Source organism: Rosa chinensis, chromosome 6 (genome assembly GCF_002994745.2).
Source record: "Rosa chinensis cultivar Old Blush chromosome 6, RchiOBHm-V2, whole genome shotgun sequence".
Classification (NCBI taxonomy): domain Eukaryota; kingdom Viridiplantae; phylum Streptophyta; class Magnoliopsida; order Rosales; family Rosaceae; genus Rosa; species Rosa chinensis.
Window position 1 is genome coordinate 47,627,124 of NC_037093.1, and position 24,697 is coordinate 47,651,820.

Here is a 24,697-nt window from a genome sequence, read left to right on the forward strand (position 1 = left end):
AATGGAATATGATGAATGGGATCCCATTCATCCATTATTACCTTCTAATTATCAAGGGTAATTTCAGAAACAGACCACCTTGTCCCGCCTCATGAGTACTTACCATTTTTTGTTTTTGTTTTTTTGTTTTTTTTTGTTTTGAGAAGATCATGAGTACTTACCACGGGTGGTTGTTAATGGACAACCGCTGAATGATGCAAGCATTTGCTGTCAATCTCTTTGTATTTCTTATTTTCACTCAGAGATTATATTATTGAACTCTTTATATATGGATGCAGGATTACCTGAACTTTGTGAGCTCTGTCTTTAACGGTTACAAAGACAGTCCGAAACCAAAGGCTTGCAGATCACATCCACAAAACATCAATTCAGATGGAAAGGCAAACTCGAGCCTAGAAGAATGCTATAAAGGAGAAGAACGCGGGGGGAGCTGAAACACTTCAGTCTGACTCAATATGGTTCTGGATCATCCATATTAATTTGCTATGGAGAGCATCGCTAGTTTACTAGCATCATAAAATAAAGGACTAGCATATGTTTACTGTTCTAAGATCATTTACGAGATGTTTGTGTGGTTTAACAACTATGACTGTGATGTTGTTTCAATTTTCTACAACAAATGGCTGGGGAAGACTGAGTCTATAAAATATAAATTCAGTGTTTTAGGAAACAAAAGATTAATAGATAATAACACCTATAATTAACCAAAGTATCAAAATCCGAAGAATAAACATTGCTGTAAAACAAAAGGAAGCATATGTCTTATAGTCGCATTATATCTTTTTCACCTACGAACTTGGTGGTTGTGGTTGTATCCATGAAATATGTAGTGGGGCTTCTAAAATATTAGGTACTGAAAGTTGCTCCACCTTTTCATCTTCCATGTTAAAGATAAAAACAGCCGGACCAAAGTTTGTATTTGGAAGTGAAAGCCACTCCCACCATTTAGTGTTGAAGTATATGCAATTGGCTTTGTATCCTGCAGAATAGTAGTCTGAGCCATCAACAGAGAATGAAGAACTTTCACATCCCAAGAATAGACTTCTATTCTCCAAATTCTTTACCTCCAAATCTGACCACTCCCACCCGTGGTCTCTACCAAACGGCACCTCAAATACCCTAAACCTGGTGGTTTCAATTGATCCAATTCTTGGCCTAGATTGCAGAACCACCAACAAGGCCCCTGCTGATTCTACCATGTACAAGCTTTGACTAGTAGTCTGCCCATACATAGGTACCATTGGTATCTTCTTTGATAGCAAAATAGTTGTCATTGGTTGCTCTGGGTCTTCAACATCACAAACCAAGATTCTGCCACTACAGTCCATCGCATAAAACTGCCCGTTGTGATAAATTCAATCGAGTATTGGAGTCCAGGCTACGTACGTCCGTGTATCTTCTCCTAGTCTGCAAAACCCCCAACCACTGGCAGTCTCATAACTTACCAGAACTAAGCATTCCGGTGACGAAAAAGGGTTCGATGATAAGACAAACTTGATAATCATATGGTCATACCTACAACAAATCTGGGTATTAATGACCACCACATTGGTCACTGAAACTAACAAATCTGGTCACTAAATATGGTTAGTGACCAAATTTAGGTGGTCACTATAGGTCCCTCACTGATTCCTATTTAGTGACCAACAAATGTAAGTTGGTCACTAATTCAAAATGTCTTTAGTGACCATGGTCTTATGGTCACAAATAATAATGGCATTAGTGACCTACAAATTCATCACTAAAGGTGTTACCAATGGTCACTGAATTGCAAAATTTGGTCATTAAAAACCATTCACTGAAAAAAAATATATATATATATAAATCAACAAAACCAATCTGTCTCCCAAGAAAATCGGAGCAGTGCGAAAACCCTAGAAACAAAATTTTCAATGCCCCGTCCGGCGGCGCGTCCATGGGACGTCGTCGTCGGACGGGCGAACTGGTTCTGTGAGTCCGCCGGCGAGGGACAGCGGCTCTGGGGTCGGAGCTGGGGTTTGGAAACGCCTGGGTCGCTTTCGGAGAGGGTACGACAAGCAGAGGGGCTCCTCCTTGTTCGTTTTCGATCTGTGCGGCGGAGGTTTCAAGCAAGGGCGGGGAGGCAGTTGGTTTCTGGTGTGCGGCGGATCAGGTGGATCATCGTTGTGGCTTCCCCTGTTTTGGGGTTGAAAAAGGCTGATGGAGGCCATGGGGGTCGACCCTATGGTTTTGGATCCAGTTTCAGTTTGGAATGGAGATCCATGGCGATCTGGCCGGCGAGTTCAGCTGCTGGTTACAGTTCGGTGCGGCGACGTTATCCGGTGGAAACTGATTTTTTGGTCCGGCAAAGCAGACCCGACCCGCGCACTCTTGGTTGGTCTCTGGGCCTGCCTTAGGCTGTTAAGCCTAACTTGGTGGGCTGGATGTTTATTTTGTTTAAGTACTAAGTTCTATAACTTTTATTTTGATTGTTTTGCTTTTTTAATTCGACGTGGCTTTATGCCGGCAATAAGTCCCTACCCTGTCGTGGTAGGACGACGTGGGCTCTGTCTCGGACTGCACCTTTTGTGTGCCTGGTCTGCCCTAGTTAGGGAGCGAGTTCCTTGCTTTGTCAAATGGTCGCAACCTCCTAGTGGCAAGATGAAACTAAGTGTCATCGGATTAGTTTTCCGGTGGCAACATAGTGGGAAAGCTGATCTTATTAGTAAATTATGGCTTCGAGTAAGCATTTACTTTCCGGTATGTCACCACCTTTGTAAAGTGAATAGAGTAGCTAATTGTGCACTCTTCGCTAATTGGTGCATGTTAGAATACATATTTTTATTGAGACTCTCGTTATTATCTCGGGATGTTCTCTTTATGCTTATTGTAACTTGGGTTCAGGTTCCATGTCCCCCCCATATATTCTGCAGTTTCATTAATGATTAAGGCTTAAGGGCAGCCGTACTGGCCCTCTTTCAAAAAAAAAAAAAAAAACCATTCACTGACATGCTTTTAGCGACCATATTGCTAGATCATTGGTACTTTGGTAACTAAATTTTGGCAATTTTTCCTGGTTGTTAAAACAAACCTAATCATTTACTGCATCAATACAAATCAAAGTAGCCTTCAATACTCCAACACCACAAAATGAAATGTACTCAAATACCAGTTATCAATATTAAACTATTCAATTCCAATACAATATAAGACATGTATCTCTATCCTGAAATACTAATTAAATTTGCAAATCCAAAATATACAAATGTCAATCCATCCTTAATAGCAATTTCAAAATAAATGGAAATACATACAAGTCTTTCTAGAAGCTCAATAAGGCGGCCTTCAATGATAGTTTGCAAGATGTACTTTTTTTAATCTTAGACCAATCTGCAATATAACAAAACATATACAAGTTATAATCTTCATCCCAATGTAGGTAAGAGCTGCACCTAAGAAAGGCCTAGTATTCACTATATTTTTTTTTTTTTTAAAAAGGAGGTACTGGGAAGGACCACAAGGAGGCACGCAATGGCCTTTTTTACCCGAAGTCCAGCACAGTGCCGCGCCAAAGACGCAGCGACACCCCCCCTCCGGGCATTGAGTACACCAAATAGGTGGGCTTGCCCTCCCCGCATAGTCTTTTCCATACACAAGGCTCGAACTTGAGACCTCTGCCTCAAGTCCCTCAACTTGCTTAAGGAGCACAGTCAACTTGCCAACTGAACTGGACCATGTGGGTGCCTAGTATTCACTATATACACTAATTATATTTCCTTGATATAATATAATTGCAACAGCACAAATGAATCATGTATGCATACCATCAGTTTTGGGAGGATAACAGCACCATCAATTTAAGTAAAAGTATGTCGGTATGATTTTTTCTTGCCTTTAGTGCCTCCAACTCTTCATTTTGTGCAGCGGCTCTAGCCTTCACTGCCTCTAACTCTTCATTTTTTGAACTGCACCAGCTTTGACTATCTCTAACTCCTCATTGCTGAGCTCCAATAGACTTCGCAGCCATCAACTCACTCTGCAAGTTGCATTGCTTGTGTTTCTGCTTGATCTGCCTCCCTCACTTGAGCATGATTTGCTGTATATGTAAAATGAATCAGATAAAAAGTAATCAGACATTATATGAACTTGCACACAAAAAACAGTGGGAAAAAAGGTATCATAATAACTATAGAAGACCATGGGTTAAGATCACTAATTCATAAATCTGAATAGGATAATAATTTTTTTGGTTAAGGAAATATGATACTTAAATTTAAAATCTTATATAGGGCAGGGAAATTAGTCACAGCTCTAGCAGCCTTATGTATAAGGGGGAAATACACAATGACATCTCCAAACAATAACTCAGCTCACAAACTTGAAAGACAAAATAAAATCTTCATCTAAGCCAAGGAGGATAAGCAAATTCAGATCTGTCAAATGCTACTCCTATAAGCAAGGAGGATAAGCAAATTCAGTCAACTATTGTTTGGTTGGACACATATAAGAAATACTGAAATTAATTAAGAAAATAGGAAGAGAACTTTTACCTGGTTAGAGGAACAAATCAACTTCATCACCTTGCCTGTAAAACTGCACAAAGAGAGATCCTTGATCAGTTTAACCCAATCATATCTACAATTGTTATATATATTTAAATCTATGAAGCCAATCTGGCATTCTTTTTGGAAAGAGTTTATTTACACCGTAGTGCCCAATAAGAAAAAGTAAGACATTAAAAACAAACAAGATGCTAGGACTAAGACTTTCTGGAAAAGAAATGTCAGACTAGACTACATCTGAGTGAAGAACAAAAAATATATCATGATTTTTCAAGAAAATGAAAAACTAAAGGATGTCCACATCTTCTAACTGAGAAATTACCCAGTTTCATAACACTCTGATGTCTAAACCTGGGTAAATTGATAGAGGGCCTTTTAAGAACTAGAAACACCGGTCAAATGTTCACATCCTAACATGGTTTTAAACAATCAGAGTCTTTAGATAGTCCTACACACATAAAGAGAAATAAAAGACACTAAACATGATTATAATCTTTGAGGCTTAATCAGCATTAACATAATTGATCCAATCCTAAATTTTGTAATCTTCCATTTCTAATAAATTCAAATTTTAATGTCAAATAATGAGGGCAGTAAGTCTAACTAGTGGTTGTGGTCTAAATCTACAATGTATAAATCACTGATAAGGCTTGTAAGAAGTAAGTGAAATACTACAGTCTTCGCATTCATTTCCATCGGCATCCACCGCAGCCGCTTTTAAAATATCCATCAAATTCGCAACCAGATCATCAACACGAGATGTTGAGCATTCTCATGTGACTATTCTTGTCCTCCACTTGTGGCACATAAAGCTTCTTCCTCACCTGCACATCACCATCTTCACACAACACAAGAAACATTACCAACCCAGAACTAAACTCTCAACCCATATCAAGCTAAAGATAAAACCCATATTATGCTGTACAACTTCTAACACAAAGGGTCAGTTTTATAAAAAACAAATATTCAAAGGAAAGATAGTACTTGTTATATTATGTAGTATTGATCTTCATCAATATATATGGTTCACTGCACAGCAACAAAACATTCTCAAGAGTCCAACCAATGCGATGTTCAGTTCAGAAATAAATAAGCTTATATTTAACATAACAATAAACCTCAGCAGTGTGTGTGCCAATGCAAAGTAATCTAACCAACAATGATAAAAGAACATTATCATACTAAACAAGTGCGCACTAACCAACTATCATAGAAGCAAGCAAGCATATATGCTTACCTTCTCACGACTTTGAAAACACAGAAATTGGGACGAAGTCCCTGGACATATCGCAAAATCAACTTCTAAATTTCCTAAAATCCACAATATAAAGAAGTGATAATACAAAAGAACACAAACATAGAAAGTCAAGTCATATGGGGAAAAAAAAATCGAACTACTGGCAACTTCTTACCAGATCCAGAAATACGAAAAGCCAATCGTTTATTTGTCGATCCTTCTTCTGGTCCTTGAACTAGATATATGAAAAGCAGCAACTTGATCAATAAAAATTAGAAATAAGGAAAATCAAAACCCAAACATTCATAACCCTAAAATTAACTCTCAAGTACCAAATTGCTTCATGAAACCTCTCAATTCCCAAAGTCAATTTGATTGCCAAAAAAACAAAACCCATTGTCAATAGCTCAACCATGGAGTGGAATCAGTTTTCGACAAGCCTCGTGAAAGAAATACTTACAATAGGAGCAGTGGAAAAGGCAATAGGAGCAGAGGAGAAGATCTGAGTCGGAGTCAGAGTCGATGGGTACGAGTCGGAGATCAAAAATCCTCACCGACCCGTCGGCGGAGACGGAGGCGAAAACCCTAGCTTCGCCCCACGCAATGTCGTAAACCTCCTTATCGTGAGCGATCAGCTGCGTCCGAACGACTCCCTTCTCGATGTCCCAAATCGTACAGGTGGTGTCGATGCTGGAGGTTCCGATTCGCCGAGGCTCGATCTCGTTCCAGTCGAATGAAGTCAGCGGCGCACAGAATTCGCTGGTCTTGGTGTTGTTGAGGACGGATATGGGCTCGAGGCGATCAACGGAGGAGTCTTTGACCTCCTAGAGGCGGAGGTAGTCGCCGGAGGAGGCGAGGATGTCGTTGGACTTGTGGAGGGAGTCGGAGTGAGAGAAGAACAAGACCCAATCACATCTTTCATTCACAATTTGGGAATTGGAAGCGCGCCTAAAACCTTTGAAAACTTGCCGCTTGAAAATTCACCAAGAAAAATGTAAAATAGTTGGTCACTAACTCCAAAACGACAACGTTCTGTCATTAAATTTGTTGTGGCCAAACATTAGCTGGTCACTATTAATTATAGATTTGGTCACTGAGATAAAAAAAAATTAGCGGGAGTTAGAAAAAATTTAGCGCTATATTTTAGTGACCAATGGGTGATGTTGGTCATTAATTCAATTCTATTAATGACCAATTATAGGTTGGTCACTATGATTTGGTCACTAATGTCCATATTTGTTATAGTATATACCTCCTCGCTTCAGAGTTAATCCCTCCAACACTAGTTTTAACCATGTCAATTTCTGGTAGCTTGATTTGAGCACGATGATATGATCCAAAGAGTTCAACAAATTAACCTTGTAGTCTTCAGATATATTCATCAAGCATCCTAGAGAAGAATATGTTTGGCTGTAGATCATCCTGACAAATTTTCAGAGCTTTATTCCATGCGGTTGGGCCGAAAATGCTGCTGGACCTCTTACAGGTCCAGTTTTCCAGTTTTGCTTCTGTAGAAAATTGGACTGATTGTTTGAAGGCCTTCCACTCAAAAATAGCTTTGGCACTCTTCATAAGAAATGATCCTTGGGATGTCTAGTATTAATCTGGAAAGTTTTAGCTCATTTAGATTTCATTTGGTTAGTCTGCCTCCCCTCCTTCCTTGTTTAGCTCGGTTTCTCCTAGCCGAAGTAAGAAAATGTGCTAAAGTTGACTTTTCATTTCCATGCTTCCATCATTTCCTTTTCTTACAGCTCGCATAATTCTCCATAGTAGGCTTTATTTAGCCTCTAAATAATATATTTCGAACTTGTCGACAATATATAGCTTGAGCCACTGACATTGGCTCAATTTCTCCAAAACGTGCCTTGTCAGGCCAAAATGTTCATTTTGGGTCCAAACATTGCCCCCCAGACCTCGAAGTCAAAAGGTCTTCGTCTTGACTGAAGAGGTCTTGAATCAGTACCACTCTTATAATGTTGTTGCTCCAAAGCCACTTGTATTGGCTTGACTAAAATTACTTGAACAGTGGCCTCTCTCCCTCTTAATTATATATAGTGAGCATATATATATTAATCGCCAGTCTTCCTTCGCGAACCATCCTTTGCGAGGCCATGTAATTAAAACCACTTCGCTGCCAACAATTGCACTTTTGGAGATGAAGATGTTCCAAGATCGGCTTTGTCGCCAACTACCATGTCATAGAACATGGTGTCTTCAGGATTAGCCACAGATTGGCCATTATAGAGGACCACTTGCTGGTCTGAATTCTCCACATCAAGAGCTTCACTTGTTGGATAATTATAAACAAGAGTTAACTTGTATTGATGATACTCAAATTTACAGTTGCGAATGACAACTTGGCCACTAGAATAATTGTTCTGGCCATACATGCAACGTGGGTTGTAGATGTGCCCTCCACATATATCAAAGCCACCGGTTGGCCTTGAAGAATATATGAAGAACTTCAAGTTGAATTGATTAATAAAGCCACATATTGGCTTATGTAGACCACAACTTAATTGATTAACTCCACCATGACGTCCAGCATGGCTAAGGCTAAACTGATGATAGTAAGGTGGGCCCTGCCCTTGACCCTTTGCATGATCATGATGACGTGTAGCAGAGTCATAATTAAAATGATCATGAACTTGCTTCTTTTGATCAAAGGGATGATCATGGGCTATATCTTGCCCCCCATGCATCTGATCAGTAGCCACATATTTTGCTTGATCAGTGGAGAAATCAGATATTTGTTCAGAAACAACTTTCTTGTCCGAAGAACAATCTTGTTGATGACCTTCTCCATGCACAGCCTCTGTGTAAGGCTGTGACTCACCAGTGAGACCCTTAGGTTGATTGCCACCTATAGGCAAGTTAGTCTCATAAATGACCTCTTCGCGAGCAGCTTCTTGATGTTCCAATTTGTCTTGATGCGAACTGACTTGAGTAGCCAAGCTGGAACCTTCTTTGCCCAAGGTCGCGAACTCTGATGAGGTTTGTTTGTGCTGGGTCGCAACGATATTCATCGACTGCTGGTGGTTTTCTTGGGCTAGTTGGGTCACGTCGGCTAGCTGCTTCCAGGTCTGCTGCAACTCTTGTTGGGCTGATTGGAAAAGTTCATCCATCCTCTTCTACTGCGCCGCCAGGACCTTTTTCAAATTCGCATAATACGAAGCAGTGTTCTGTTGAAAGATAGCAAGTCGCTCATCTATGCTCGCATTCTCTGGGATAGGTATGCGCATGAAGATAGGCATGATTTCAGGAATTTCTTTTGGTAAAGATTTTCCTCTGGCATCCCAATGATGGTGAATATAAAAAGACTATAGTTTAGTCCCACTGGGCGTGCCAAAATGTTTGTTATAAAGCCTGGTGGTTGAATGTGCTTCAAGAGAAAACCTTATGATGTAGTCCCACTGGGCGTGCCAAAATGTTTGTTTTGAAACCCAGTGGTTGAATGTACTTCAAGAGAAAAGCTTCTGATGTAGTCCCACCGGGTGTGCCAAAATGTTTGTTTTGAAGCCCGGTGGTTGAATGTCTTCAAGAGAAAAAAACTTATGATGTAGTCCCACCGAGTGTGCCAAAATGTTTGGCTCCAGTTTTGTTTGAGCTGGTCAACAGTCTCTTTTCTGCGCGGGCGTGCCAGCACCGTTCGGGTGCGGTCGTCGGGGGTGTCCCTTGACCTGACTTCTTTCAAGCGATTGTTGACGAGGAGAGCACCAACCTCATCGCGGGATTCTTTATGCCTCGTGATGAGGACTTTGCTGTAGTTTCTTCTTGTTCACATAATCGATACTCAATATTGTAGATTGAGCAGAGCGAAATCACCGGGAAGTGTTGAGATCTTGCTAAAGCGTGACTTTAGCTTGGCTGGGTTGCTAGGGTGTTACCCTTGCTTGGCTGGTTCTGTAACCGTTGTGGTCGCGGCACTACTGTCGGCTCCCGAGGAGACTAGGACTGAAGTACGTTGACAGAGGATTTGGTGGCACTGAAAGTCGGCTTCTGGGAAGACTAGGACTAGGAGTGTGATCACCGGAAAGAGAAAGAGAAGGAGAGGAGTTGCTCTTAGAGAGGTTGCTCTAAAGAGAACTTAGATCATCTTAGAGATGTTTTGATGTTGTGAATGTATCTTGGTGTTGGTGTTTGGTTGTGGTACTACAATCGGCTCTCGAGGAGACTAGGACCGAAGTACGTTGACAGAGGGTTTGGTGGCACTGAAAGTCGGCTTCTGAGAAGACTAGGACTAGGAGTGTGATCACCGGTAAGAGAAAGAGAAGGAGAGGAGTTGCTCTTAGAGAGGTTGCTCTAGAGAGAACTTAGATCATCTTAGAGATGTTGTTGTTGTGAATGTGTATTTTAGAATGAGAGGAGAATGTGTTTATATAGGGAAGAAAAAGAAGAGTGAAATGATGAGTGGAAGAAAAATAATGAAAGTGGAGTATTAAAGTGATTTGTAAAATATGGAAAAGATAGAGAAATGATGAAATGAAAGCAAAGCATGAAGGTGCAGAAACATGGAAGTGATGATGATCTATTAAAGAGATTGTAGTAGAAAAATATATCTAAGGAAAAAAAGAAAAGCATCTAGCTTTCTTCATGTGGGTAGGAAACATGAACATGTGAATATTGAGCTGGTTTTAGGTCAGTTTCTGCCCCTTTATTCCTTCAATTATTTCTCCAACAAGACTTCAGAATGAGCCTTCGACTTCTTCATAAAAAATGTTCCACTATGAGTGTAGATCATCCTGACAAATTTTCAGAGCTTTATTCAGTAGAAAAGAATACTTTGATTTTAGGGTTTTCAATAATAATACTATTCATCCCACAAAGGGGTATATATACAAGGACAAGAGGAGTAGTCTAACCCTAATAGGAAACAATCATTCCTATAATTACATGATAACCTAAATAAATAAGAATCATAATTACATAAGATTTACAGATATTCTACACTCCCCCTCAAGTTGGTGCATAGATATCTATCATGTCCAACTTGTCAACTGAGCTGTCAAATATCTTCCTGGACACTCCTTTAGTAAGAACATCAGCTAACTGCTCTTCTGAGTTTACAAATGGAAAACGAATAACCTTTCTGTCAAGATTTTCTTTAATAAAATGACGGTCAACCTCCACATGCTTTGTCCTATCATGCTGAACTGGATTATGTGCAATCTCAATTGCAGCTTTATTATCACAATGCAAATCCATAGGTTGTCTAAGCTTGTAACCTAGATCTTTTAGGACATTACGAATCCATAACATTTCACAGACTCCATGTGCCATACCTCGAAATTCAGCTTCTGCACTTGTTCTGGCCACAACTTTCTGTTTCTTGCTACGCCAAGTGACAAGGTTCCCTCCTACAAAAGTGAAGTACCCAGATGTAGAACGCCTGTCAGTTTTATCACCAGCCCAATCTGCATCTGTGTATCCCCTAACTTCCAATTCATCCTTTTTCTCAAACAGTAATCCTTTACCTGGCGCCATCTTCAAATACCTCAAAATCCGAAAAACTGCATCCATATGTTCTTCACTAGGACAATGCATAAACTGACTGACAACACTCACAGCATAAGCAATATCAGGTCTAGTATGTGAAAGATAAATCAACCTTCCTACAAGACGTTGATACCTTCCTTTATCAGTTGGAATTTGATCAGGATAAATGGCAAGTCTGTGATTCATCTCAATGGGTGTCTCAATTGGACTGCAGTCCAGCATCCCTGTTTCAGTAAGTAAGTCAAGAACATACTTCCTCTGTGACAGTGAAATTCCCTTCTTAGACCTCGCAACTTCAATACCCAAAAAATACTTCAGTTGCCCCAGATCCTTCATTTCAAACTCCTTTGACAGATACTTTTGTAACTCATTCATCTCTTTCGGATCATCCCCTGTAACAATCATGTCATCAACATACACAATAAGAGCTATAATCTTACCATTCTTGCGCTTGATAAACAAGGTATGGTCAGAATTGCTCTGTCTGTACCCAAAGGCTCTCATGGACTTTGAAAATCTCCCAAACCAGGCTCTTGGAGATTGCTTCAGGCCATACAAAGACTTCTTCAATTTACACACCTTGCCAACTTCACTTGGGTAATTCTTAACACCTGGGGGCACATCCATGTACACTTCTTCTTCCAAATTCCCATTAAGAAACGCATTTTTCACATCAAACTGGTGTAAGGGCCAATCTTTGTTTGCTGCAAGTGAGATTAGAATCCGAACAGTATTGATCTTTGCCACAGGTGCAAAAGTCTCCTCATAATCAATCCCATAACGTTGTGTGTATCCTTTGGCAACCAAGCTCGCCTTGTATCTATTAATAGTTCCATCTGCATTAAGCTTCACAGTAAATACCCAACGACACCCTACAGTCTTCTTTCCAACCGGCATAGGTACTAGTTCCCATGTTGCATTCTTTTGAAGAGCTTCCAATTCTTCATTCATCGCCTTTGTCCATTTTGGATCCGTTAATGCATCCTGCACGTTACTAGGAATAGATACAGTAGATAATTGATCAATAACAAGTGCATGTGACCCAGAAATCCTATGGTTAGACATAAAATTAGCTATAGGGTATTTAGCTTTGGCTTTGATATCTGGTTCATATTGTTTCTTAGGAATTCCCTTGGTAACCCTTTGTGATTTCCTAGGTTCGACACTGTCTAACCCAGAAGATTAATTAAAGTTTAGGGGTACCTGAGGCGGATCATTCTGACCAGGATCTTCAGTTGGTGATGTAGAAGGGGGAATATCTTGTGTGTGAGCTTTAGATACGTCTTGATTTTGATTCAACTATCCAGAAAAGTCGTCTCTTCTGTCTCGGAATTCACAACACTCTGTTCGGCAGTTACATTTTCTGTTTCGGAATTCACAACACTCTGTTTGGCAGTCGCATTTTCTGTTTCGGAATTCGCAACACTTCGTTCGGCAGTCGCATTGTCTATTTCGGAATTCACAATGCTCTGTTCGGCAACTGCATTTTCTGTTTCCAAATTTTTTCTACCCTCAAATGTATCCTCCAAATTTTCCAAGTCTTCAAAGACATCAAAATCAATAATAGAACGAGGATTCCCTTCACAACCTCTCTCCCCCTGAAGGGAAGACTGAGAAGCTCCCCCTGAGTAATAAGGCTCGGATTCACGAAAAGCAACATCAAGAGAGACATGTAAAGTGCCAGTAAGGGGATCATAACATCGATAACCCTTCTGGAAGTCAGCATAACCAACAAAGATACACTTACGGGCACGGGGATCAAGCTTGTTGCGTTGAGGCTTGGGAATATGAACATAGGCTGTGCACCCAAACACCCGGGGCTCCAAATTAGGCATAGAAGGGATGGTCAAAAATGTATGAAGCTTCTGATGAGGATTCTGAAACTCAATCACCCGTGAAGGAGTACGGTTGATAAGATATGCTGCAGATTTTACTGCTTCTCCCCAATACGACCGAGGTACATTCATGCCAAATAAGGAAGCACGAACAACTTCCATCAACTGCCTGTTCTTCCGTTCTGCTAACCCATTCTGTTGAGGAGTATAAGAATTGGAGGTTTGATGACGAATTCCATGTGACCGGCAAAACTCAATCATAGGGCCATTCACAAACTCTCCACCATTGTCTGACTGAAACACTCGGATGGATTGTTGATACTGAGTTGCCACCATTTTGTGAAATTCGATAAACATTCCAAATACATCACTCTTATTCTTCAGAAATGACACCCATGTCATGCGAGTGCAATCATCAATAAACGTTACAAAATACCGAGCTCCAGAAAGAGAAGGAATCTTTGCAGGACCCCAGACATCAGAGTGAATTTTCATAAAAGGAACAGGACTTTTATGAAGACTTGGTGAATATGAAATACGGTGGCTCTTGGCCAGTTCACAAATGTCACAATGGAAATCCAAATCACTGACAACCGAAAACAAATGAGGTTGCAGCTTCTTAAGATAACTAAAAGATAGATGACCTAAACGGCGATGCCATAACCATACTGCTTCCTTTGCATTCTCTACTCCATTAATCTGATTAGCTTGCCCCAAAAGATGCTTCTGGTTTTCTCCAGTCTCTGTCAGATCCAGGTAGTATAATTTTCCCCTTCTAACACCATAACCAAGAATCTGCCGAGTCACAACGTCTTGAAACACACAGAAAGATGGATAGAAGGTCACAATACATGCAAGTGCTAAAATAATCTGACCAACAGATAGGAGATTATAAGCTAGTGAGGGAACAACTAGGACAGATTCAAGGGTTAAGGTATCAGATACAACAATAGAACCTTCTCCGGTGACCGGAGTTGGAGTACCATTAGCAGTAGAGACAATATTTTGAGAGGAACGTCTAAGGTTTTTCACAAGACTAGGGTCATTGGTCATATGATCAGATGCACCTGTATCAATTATCCATGTATTATTCAAAGTAGCCTTACCCTTCATACCTGACTGCGCTACATTAGCGGAGGCATTGTCGAGATGCTCTTCCTCTGTAGTAGCAATAGCCGCCTTGCCCGGATTCTTTCGCGGTTTCCTGGTGAAGTCCCACCAATCAGGGTAGCCAATCACTTCATAGCACCGCTCCTTGGTATGACCTACTTCCCCACAGACAACACATTTTTGTTTGCGTATGGGTTTGGTTTGTCATGAGGACGGCGTGGAGAAGGACCTGAGAAGCCTGGAGGAGGACCTGGTCGGCGTTGAACGGCCATTGAGGAATTTGGGGTTTGTTTGTTTTTTTTTTTTTCAGGTTTGGTTTTTCTAGGGTTTCAAAAATTCAGGGATGGCTTGATTTTAATGGTGGTGGTACGCAGCGGTTTGTGGTGTGCTTTGGGATTCAGGATTCAAAGGATGCAGGCAAGTTCAAAGGATTGAACCTGCTCTGATACCAAGTAGAAAAGAATACTTTGATTTTAGGGTTTTCAATAATAATACTATTCATCTCACAAAGGGGTATATATGCAAGGACAAGAGGAGTAGTCTAACCCTAATAGGAAACAATCATTCCTATAATTACATGATAACCTAAATAAATAAGAATCATAATTACATAAGATTTACAACTATTCTACATATTCCATGTGGTTGGGCCGAAAATGCTGCTGGACCTCTTACAGGTCCAGTTTTCCAGTTTTGCTTCTGTAGAAAATTGGATTGATTGTTTGAAGGTCTTCCACTCAAAAATAGCTCTGGCACTCTTCATAAGAAATGATCCTTGGGATGTCTAGTATTAATCTGGAAAGTTTTAGCTCATTTAGATTTCATTTGGTTAGTCTGCCTCCCCTCCTTCCTTGTTTAGCTCGGTTTCTCCTAGCCGAAGTAAGAAAATGTGCTAAAGTTGACTTTTCATTTCCATGCTTCCATCATTTCCTTTTCTTACAGCTCGCATAATTCTCCATAGTAGGCTTTATTTAGCCTCTAAATAATATATTTCGAACTTGTCGACAATATATAGCTTGAGCCACTAACATTGGCTCAATTTCTCCAAAACGTGCCTTGTCAGGCCAAAATGTTCATTTTGGGTCCAAACAGAATAATAGCAACAACACTGGTTCTTATTGATATTTAGCTCCGGCCGATCTTCTGTTAGGTTTAAAAGTTCACGGATATTGGCTTGAGAACTAGGACTGTCCGGGTCTGCGTATGAGAACATAAGGGGTGGAGATGCACAGATTCCGGTAAAGTTTTCTTCAGCCATCATACACATCTAAGCTAAAATATACCACAATACTTGCTGCTGATGAAAAGGTAGATCAAGTGAAAGAGAATGAATATAAATAGATGTGTACAAACCCTAAAGAGTATAGATAGATGTCTCCTTTAAGACATCTGGGAAGTGTAGGATATTTACTTGTATTTCTCTTTATTTTTAATAAATCTTTTACCTCGCATTTGCAAGGTTTGATTCAAAAAAAAAAAAAAAAATAGATAGATGTCTCCTTGTTATATTTGGTTTCCTTATGTTAGTAGGGTTTCCCCACTTTGGGCTATCTGGGCCTATGTCGGGTTTGGGCCCAAATGAAATTTTTTATTTATTTTTCAATTGAAGGAGTTGAGGGTGGATTTCCACCCAGTACTCCTAGTATTTTTTTTTTCTCAGGTCGCAAAAGATCTATATTCTGATTAATCATTTTAATCTATCTTCGAAGTACTAGGTTTTTTGCTAGAATAATGGTGCGTGAATTTTCTAAAAATGTGGGTGTACTAGAGGTATTGAGAGCTTGTTCATTAGGTTTTTGTACTCTGAGAATTGGCTCATTCTGTTGACTCTTAGAGGTGAGTCAATTTGTATTGCTTGCAGAATTTAATATAATGATTGACCTCCTTTCTCTCAAAAAAAGAAAAGAAAAGTAAACGGAAAAGCTTACAAAGTATAAAACAATCGGATTAAAGAGCTCTCAAGTATTTATGAATATATTATCATGGTAAAATTTTTATAAAATAATATTTCTCAGGACTAAGAAAAATTATTATTTTAACGGAGTTTTTATTAATGAAGTTCCAGAGGTATTGATCTAGATGACAGTTGTACTCTACTAACTGTTGCTCCAAAAGAGGCCTTTTAAGCAGTAGTTTTAGTTGTACGCACTGAATAACAACGCTAACTTCCTCAGAAAGTAAATTTCTTTATGGGTCTTGCTATTCTTTCATAACCTTATTATGATTTGCGTTAACACAGAACTAATTGCAAGCTGCCATGAGAGTTTTTGGGCTATGAAAGGTATTTTGCTACTAGTCTATACACACAATAGATATTTTAGAACAAGTAACTCAGTATATTTTGGATTGCAGAGTGCAGTGATTAACGAGATGCCCAAAACAGATCGAAGACTCTTGAGAAGAAGGAAAAAAAAAACAAAAAATACCCAACCTAGTGGCTAGTGCATGCATTGCAAAAAATTAAGGATGAAATTCAATTCGTTTTAGGTGTAAGGAAAAAGCAAAGGATAGAAGCATATTTGAGAAAGAAAATATATTTTCACAAACATTATCAATGAGGGAACTAGACATTCTTTTTTCTTATTCTCATGTTATCACTTATGTGGGAAACAATTTTCAAAAGTTATGCTCGTTTTACACTCCATTTTTTGTTAAACAATAAGTATGATTGCTTTTTTTTTTTTTTTTTTAAGTTAATAATAAGACACTAGAACTACGTGGATTAATTCTTTTCGTAACAACCATAACGCCGAAAGGTATAAATTGGGAATCAGAAGATTGACATATGAGAAGTTAGAAAGCTTGCAGAACACTCTTGAAATGATATTCCAATCTTCACAATGCTTCAATGGAGAAGGTATTGTGCATTTATCTATAGAATTTTCTCTCTTTGTTGCTTGATGGCAAGTAATATGATTGAATAATAAACTGGCCACACACTTTCTTCAGTCTGGAAGACATATGGCTGCTTGTTTTAATGTTTTGGTTTGACTGAAGTTGCAGTTGGAATTGTGTTCACTTATTTGTTTAGACATGCAAGTTTACATCGCTTCGTCTCGACTTTATTCTTAAGCTGTAACTTCTATTTTAGGGTTTAAACTGTTTTTGTTTCAGGAGAGAATCCGATCTGGTAAGGAACTCATGGAAGCAAAGCAAATCTTAGAAGACAATGAAAGAAAATGGTTTGTCAATTTAGTTATTGTTGGAGAATTCCATCTGAATTATTTTGTTTTAGCCCGTTTGTATTTGAGAACTGGAACTTCTCTGTCAAATAAGTATTTTATTGTCTCAGTAATATAGCGTTTCGGAATTCTGAGAAAGAGGAAGAGAAACGAGCAAGAGAGAGAATTCGCTGGAAACTGGAACAAGATAAGATGCTTTGCAACATGCTTCTATTTTTTGCTTTTAATCATTTCCTTTCATAGTACAGCTTCGATCATTTCCTTAGTTCTGGAGTACTTCCTCCCTAGCCGCTCAATCCTAGTATATTATTCCTAGTACCAACAGGATACAATTTTGAGGATGGAGTTTACTAGAACGCCAATAATTACTGTTACTGTCAAATTGGGATATTGGCTGTACTGATCGACTTTGATCTTCATTTTCCGTTCAATGATCTTGATTTTTCCCTAACAGTGTCTCTATGGTGTTGAATTTACTACAACATTTGTATGCAACTATGCATACCATTACAGTTAGAAAGAAAAGTTAAACTTGGATTGCCACCAGGACACACTGCATCTGCGAAACTTTCTATACCTGTGAGGGGGGAAATCCAGGTTCAATATCTTTTGTCATGTCTATAGATTTAAAAGCTCCTCTATCTCATTGACAAAAATAACAAAATAATAATAATAATAATAAAATAAATAAATAAAGTGGTTTTTCTTGGAATTAATATAAAATATCCTGATGTTCACTTCCTACTAATTACTGGCAGAAATCATTGCCCGTCCGATCTGTTGCAAAGTCAGAACACATGAGAGAGTGTTTAAGGTCTCTGAGGCGCAACCACAAGGTGAATAAAGGTCTTTCCTCTCTGTTATTAAATATATGTTTCTGGTAATGGAACAAGAATCTGGGAATTTTCAGTATTGTCAAAGGTGCTCATACTGGCTTATTACAAGATTATCAGAAATTAATCTTCCCTTGACTATATGGCATGCAACTGAAATTGAGTATTAAATTGTCATCATATGTATAGCTTGGTTGGAGGGAATAACTTCGAGGAGACCTTTATCTCGTTGTACAGCTATGTCTTTTTCTAGTCCAATAGGATTATTAGAGTCTAGTCATTGAAAAATAAATAATTGGCTAAATAGTCTAAAATACTGTGCGCTTATAAGAAAAAACAAGAAAAATGTATGAAGGTTTTACTTTCAGCATGCAGATTTTCCCATCTTATTATGTTTGGGTGGATTTGGGATGATGATGCTAGGGTACGACGAGCCTTCCAAACTCTGCTGATTTATGTTGGAAATGTTGCAAAGAATCCCGATCAAGAAAAATTCCGGGAAGATTAGACTCAGTAATCCGTCATTCTCGGTAAGATGCTGTCTTGACTTATCTCCTCTTCTTTTTGCCGAGTGAGTGAGTCTGTAGTGTAGGGTATTGGCACATTCAGTATGGTCATGCTGGAATGGCTGTCTGTCAGAAGACTTAGAATACTGATGAAGGTGAGGGTGTGACCATTGTTTTTGGGTATTTACATATATGACCGATACAATGCAGTATATTGCAAAATAGAAAGAAAAATGTGTATAATAAATTCAACTAATAGCTGTTATATCTTATCTAAATTTGTTTGTCGTGAATATGTAAAATTGCTGTTGTAATTCTCGAACAGGATAGAGTTGGAAGATTGATTGGAGGAATAGAGTTTCTTGAGCTCTGTGGGTTTGAGAGAACTGAAGCAGGAGAGTTCTTGTAGCTTCCTCGTGATAAGGTTGACATGGCAACATTATACTCCGCTGCTTCTGAACTGAAGTCTGCATTGACAAACCCTTTCTTTGGCCTTCTGTCAAGAGATGTGTAATATCAGGTTCAGTTTATTTAGATCTTAAACTTAGAAGGGAAACTGGTTTTATTATGCAGTATCGATGAACTATGCTCTACAGATTTCATGTTAAAATCTTACAGTTTAGTGTCTTGCCTTCTTGTAACAATTTTTACTCTGGAAAATTAAGAGCTTGGAGATGAATGAAGTTTATTTTATCTTCTGTATACTTCTTTAAAGGTCGCCCTGCATCCCTTTATTAGCATGGCTCCATGAGACATACAAAATCCATCTTAAAATGTGTAGGAGTTGCCATTACTGCACAGTGAGCCTATTAAAGAATTTTTTGGAGAGTTATTAGTAAATATTTTTCCTTGAGGTTTACAAAGTGAATGTTCTGGTTGTATCTAAATCTCATCCAACCAACAGCTCCAGTACTAGTTGGAGATCGCAAAATTTATCTGTGGATTTTGGAGGTTGCAAACTTCTCTGTTTCGTTACAACTTATGAAGCACATGTTTTCTTTTGAGTTAAGGCTTAATTAACCTTGAATATGGAATAATTGTTTGAATCTCACTACGTTCTTCAATTCTCTACAACAAATGGCCGGCTGGGGTAGACTGAATCTATAAAATAAATATTCAGTGTTGCAGGAAACAAAATAATAACAGCTAGAATTAATTAAAGTACCGAAATCTGAAAAATAAACACTACTGTAAAACAAAAAGAAGCATATGTCTTATAGTCGCATTGGATCTTTTTCACCTATGAACTTGGTGGTTGTGGTTGTATCCATGAAGTAGGTAGTGGGGCTTGTAAAATATTAGGTACTGAAAGTTGCTCCACCTTTTCATCTTCCATGTTAAAGATAAAAACAGCCGGAGCAAAGTTTGAATTTGGAATTGAAAGCCACTCCCACCATTTAGTGTTGAAGTATATGCAATTGGCTTTGCATCCTGCAGAGCAGTAGTCTGAGCCATCAACAGAGAATGAAGAACTTTCACATCCCAAGAATAGACTTCTATTCTCCAAATTCTTTACCTCCAAATCTGACCACTCCCACGCCTGGTCTCTACCGAACGGCACCTCAAATACCTTAAACCTGGTGGTTTCAATTGATCCAATTCTTGGCCTAGATTGCAGAACCACCAACAAGGCCCCTGCTGATTCTACCATGTACAAGCTTTGACTAGTAGTCTGCCCATACATAGGTACCATTGGTATCTTCTTTGATAGTAAAATAGTTGTCTTTGGTTGCTTTGGGTCTTCAACATCACAAACCAAGATTTTGCCACTACAGTCCATCGCATAAAACTGCCCGTTGTGATAAATTAAATCGAGTATTGGAGTCCAGGCTACGTACGTCCATGTATCTTCTCCTAGTCTGCAAAACCCCCAACCGGTAACTGTGGCAGTCGCATAACTTACCAGAACCAAGCATTCCAGTGACGAAAAAGGGTTCGACGATAAGACAAACTTGGTAATCATATCGTCATACCACCTCATCAGTCCAGAGTTAATCCCTTCAACACTAGTTTTAACCATGTTAATATCTGGTAGCTTGATTTGAGCACGATGATGATCCAAAGGGTTCAACAAATTAACCTTGTAGTCTTCAGATATAGTCATCAAGCATCCTAGAGAAGAATAATAGGAACAGCGCTGGTTCTTATTGATATTTAGCTCCGGCCGATCTTCTGTTAGGTTTAAAAGTTCACGGATATTGGCTTGAGAACTAGGACTGTCCGGGTCCGAGTATGAGAACATAAAGAGTGGAGATGCACAGATTCCGATAAACTTTTCTTCAGCCATCATACACTTCTAAGCTAAAATATACCACAATACTTGCTGCTGATGAAAAGGTAGATCAAGTGAAACTTTGAAAGAGAATGAATATAAATAGATGTGTATAAACCCTAATGAGTATAGGTAGATGTCTCCTTGTTATATTTGGTTTCCTTAGTTGGATATGTTAGTAGGGTTTCGCTACTTTGGGCCATCTGGGCCTATGTCGGGTTTGGGCCCAAATGAAAAAGTTCTCAATTGAAGGAGTTGAGGGTGAATTTCCACCCAGTACTCCTAGTATTTTTTTAATTTTTCTCAGGTCCCAAAAGATCTGCACTTTGATTAATCATTTTAATCTATCTTCGAAGTACTAGGTTTTTTGCTAGAATAATGGTGCATAGATTTTATAAAGATGTGGGTGTACTAGGGGTATTGAGAGCTTGTTCGTTAGGTTTTTATACTCTGAGAATTGGCTCATTTTGTTAACTCTTATAGGTGAGTCAATTTTGTATTGCTTGCTGAATTTTAATATAATGATTGATCCCCTTTCTCTCAAAAAAAGAAAAGAAAAGTAAACGAAAAAGCTTACAAAGTATAAAACAATCGGATTAAAGAGCTCTCAAGTATTTATGAATATTAATGATTATGGTAAAAATTTTATAAAATAAAATTTCTCAGGACTAAGAAAAATTATTAGTTTAACGGAGTTATTATTAATGAAGTTCTAGAGGTATTGATGTACATGACGGTTGTACTCTACTAACTGTTGCTCCAAAAGGTCTTTAAGCAGTAGTTTTAGTTGAGATTGTACACACTGAATAACAACGCTAACTTTCTCAGAAAGTAAATTTCTTTACGGGTCTTGCTATTCTTTCATAACCTTATTATGATATGCGTTAACAGAGTCCTAATTTCAATTTTTAGATGATGACCTCATTCATCAGGGCAAGTCCTTGTAAATGGGCAAAGCCAAGTGCTCTTATTTTACAATTGCAAGCTACCTTGAGAGTTTTTGGGCTATGAAAGGTATTTTTCTACTAGTCTATACACAATAGATATTTTAGAACAAGTAAATTCAATTCATTTTAGGTGTAAGGAAAAAGTAAAGTATCTAAAAGAAAATATATTTTTAGTTTTTTACATACATTATCAATGAGGGAACTAGACATGCATTACTTATGTGGGAAACAATTTTCAAAAGTAATGCTCGTTTTACACTTTTTTTTTTTGTTAAAAGATTATCAAAGGGTTTCACTCATGCCCCATGGTGACTCGAACCCATGACTTCGTACATAGGTAGTGGGTGCTCTAACCACTTAGCTAACTCGTTTTACACTTGATTTTTTGTTGAACAATAAGTATGATTGCTTTTTTATTTTATTTTTATTTTTTTAATTTAACAATAAGACACTAGAACAACGTGGATTAATTCTTTTCGTAACAACCAAAACGCCGAAAGGTATAAATTGGGAATCAGAAGATTGACATCTGAGAAGTTAGAAAGGTTGCAGAAGACTCTTGAAATGATATTCCAATCTTTACAATGCTTCAATGGCAGGTTTCTCTGAACCCCCTTCATTTAAACCTTGCCATCCCCCTTTGGCCTCCAATTAGCCAAAACTACAAACCTTGCTAACAACCCAAATACAGACAGGGATGGCTGTTCCTCGAGTAAACGAGAAATTGCTTCAAGAGCTTGAATCAATGGGATTTGCCACAGCTCGGGCAACTCGAGATCTTCATTATTCAAGTGAGTTTTTAGTCTTGAGTATCAGCTTCGAGGACTTGTGAATTAAAACTATGCTGAACTGGAAATTTGAAGAGTTTTGGTACAAAATTAAAGGGTAGTTTGGTTCTTTGGTGTTTTATGTGCCTGTCAAAATGGGTTTATTTGCAATTCATGTTCTCTTATTATCTATTTAATAAATTTGTTTTGTAGTTTTCTTCTTCCAGATTCAACTTTATAGTTAGGCAATTATGGTTCTTTTGTGTTGTTTTACCAGGTATTGCCGTCATCAATAGCTAGCAATACCTCTCCTTAATTATGTTAGACTCTCAAGAAAGTTCTCCATTGTTTGGTGGTTGAAGCATGGGAGTGGAAGGAAATACCCGCCGGTCCCTTGGAAATCAGTAATTTTGTCTAGGAACCTAAGTTTGGTGATTTTGTGGGCTAATGACATTTAGGCCTCATTTGGTTCACGGAAAGTAAGTATCAGGAAAGGAAAGTTGTTCCTTTTCTGTGTTTGGGATGCAAAATGAAAGGAAATATTTTCCTGAAGCAAAGGAAAATAGGGGGGAAAATGGTTCCTTTCATACTCCAAAGGAATCACTTTCCCCCCTTCTTTCCTTGCATTTATTACTCACAACATATTATTTTATTCCATTAATTACATACTTTTTAACAACTTTCCGGATAACTTTCCTTACATTACCAAACATCGGAATGAAAAGTTCTTCGGAAAGTTCATTTCCCTTCCCATGGGAAAGACAAAGGAACTACTTTCATTTCCGTGAACCAAACGAGGCCTTAGGGAAAATTAGGTAGGTGTACTTAACTAATTGAGTATTTCAAAAAGTAATCTAGAGGTCTAATATACAAAGAGGTCCATGTGCTGATTTGGATGTATGAATAGAAGTATGATTCTCGAAAAATTATTATCTTATATATTTAGCGAAGTTGTGGCCACATTAGAACCAGAGAAATTTAAACCGAGATTAATAATTTATCGATATCCATTTTTCTTTACAAATGAGTGTTGGCTTTTAATTGTATTTAAGAAGTAGCATCGTTGGTGTTTACATGCAATTTGGGCCATTCCTAGGAAGTGATCACATGAAGGAAACCTGAAGTTGCTCTCGAATATAAGGGCACATTTGCTTATATGAAATTAAGACGAGATGAATGAAAACAAATATGTCAAAATATGTGAGTTTGTAACCCTAACTCTCGCCATGTAATTGTTAAAAAGAAAGAAAGTTACTTCTGTAAATGTAAAAATGGATTGGAATTGGTCTACTCATTTCATTTCATAACCCCTTTATATAGGGAGAGAATTACAATGGAAAGAACAATTACAATGATGACATTAACTACTGATTGGTTCGTAATCCATGCTGATTGATGTTAATCGGTAATTGCTTGATTCCCTCTCCATCAATCACTTTGACGAAGGCACACAATATGTTTTTCCTTTAACACTCCCCCTTGTGCCAAGTCAAAGACGAAATGGTGCATGAGTTGTTGCCTCACTAAAAACCTTGCCAAGTAACAATAAAAACCCTGTGGGACAAAAATACACCTTGGTAAAAGGAAAAGAGCACAACGCACCTTTTACATTTGAGTATGACATATGTGTGTTAGACTCCCCCTGACATCTACACCTCCCCCTGATACTTACATTAATCTAGGGAGCTTGGAAAGTCTTCGCATTCCTATGCTTTTCACATGTTTCTCAAATGTGGCCTTAGGCAGTGATTTGGTGAACAAATCTGCCACATTCACCTCAGACCTTACTTGATTCACTTGAATCTTGAGGAGGGTCTGTTGTTGCTGGTTGTAGAACAACTTTGGCGATATGTGTTTTGTGTTAGCACCCTTAATACAACCTAGCTTCATCTATTCGATGCAAGCTGCATTGTGTTCATAAATGCAAGTAGGCTCTTCAGTGGTAGAACTCAAACCACTAATCCCTCGAATATGTGCAATGATAGTTCTTAA

The 24,697-nt window shown here is 38.5% G+C and overlaps 1 protein-coding gene, 1 long non-coding RNA gene and 1 pseudogene across 3 annotated transcripts; 1 reads left to right on the top strand and 2 right to left on the bottom strand.

Moving 5' to 3' along the window:
* Nucleotides 1-3,139: 3,139 nt before the first annotated feature.
* On the bottom strand, nucleotides 3,140-6,706 carry LOC112169610. Of its 2 annotated transcripts, none has more exons than XR_002924766.2 (6): nucleotides 6,218-6,706; nucleotides 5,933-5,992; nucleotides 5,196-5,358; nucleotides 4,509-4,551; nucleotides 3,783-4,054; nucleotides 3,140-3,348 (listed from the first exon to the last, which is right to left on the bottom strand). It is a non-coding gene; the product is annotated as an uncharacterized LOC112169610 (long non-coding RNA). The 2 variants fall into 2 exon arrangements; XR_005802329.1 differs by having other exon boundaries at nucleotides 5,193-5,358.
* Nucleotides 6,707-17,046: 10,340 nt separating this feature from the next.
* On the top strand, nucleotides 17,047-19,233 carry LOC112168893 (annotated as a pseudogene).
* Nucleotides 19,234-19,959: 726 nt separating this feature from the next.
* Nucleotides 19,960-21,006, bottom strand: LOC112171451 (F-box protein At2g26160). Its single transcript, XM_024308633.1, has one exon. The coding sequence runs from the start codon at nucleotides 21,004-21,006 to the stop codon at nucleotides 19,960-19,962; it is 1,047 nt and encodes a 348-aa protein (XP_024164401.1).
* Nucleotides 21,007-24,697: the final 3,691 nt, after the last annotated feature.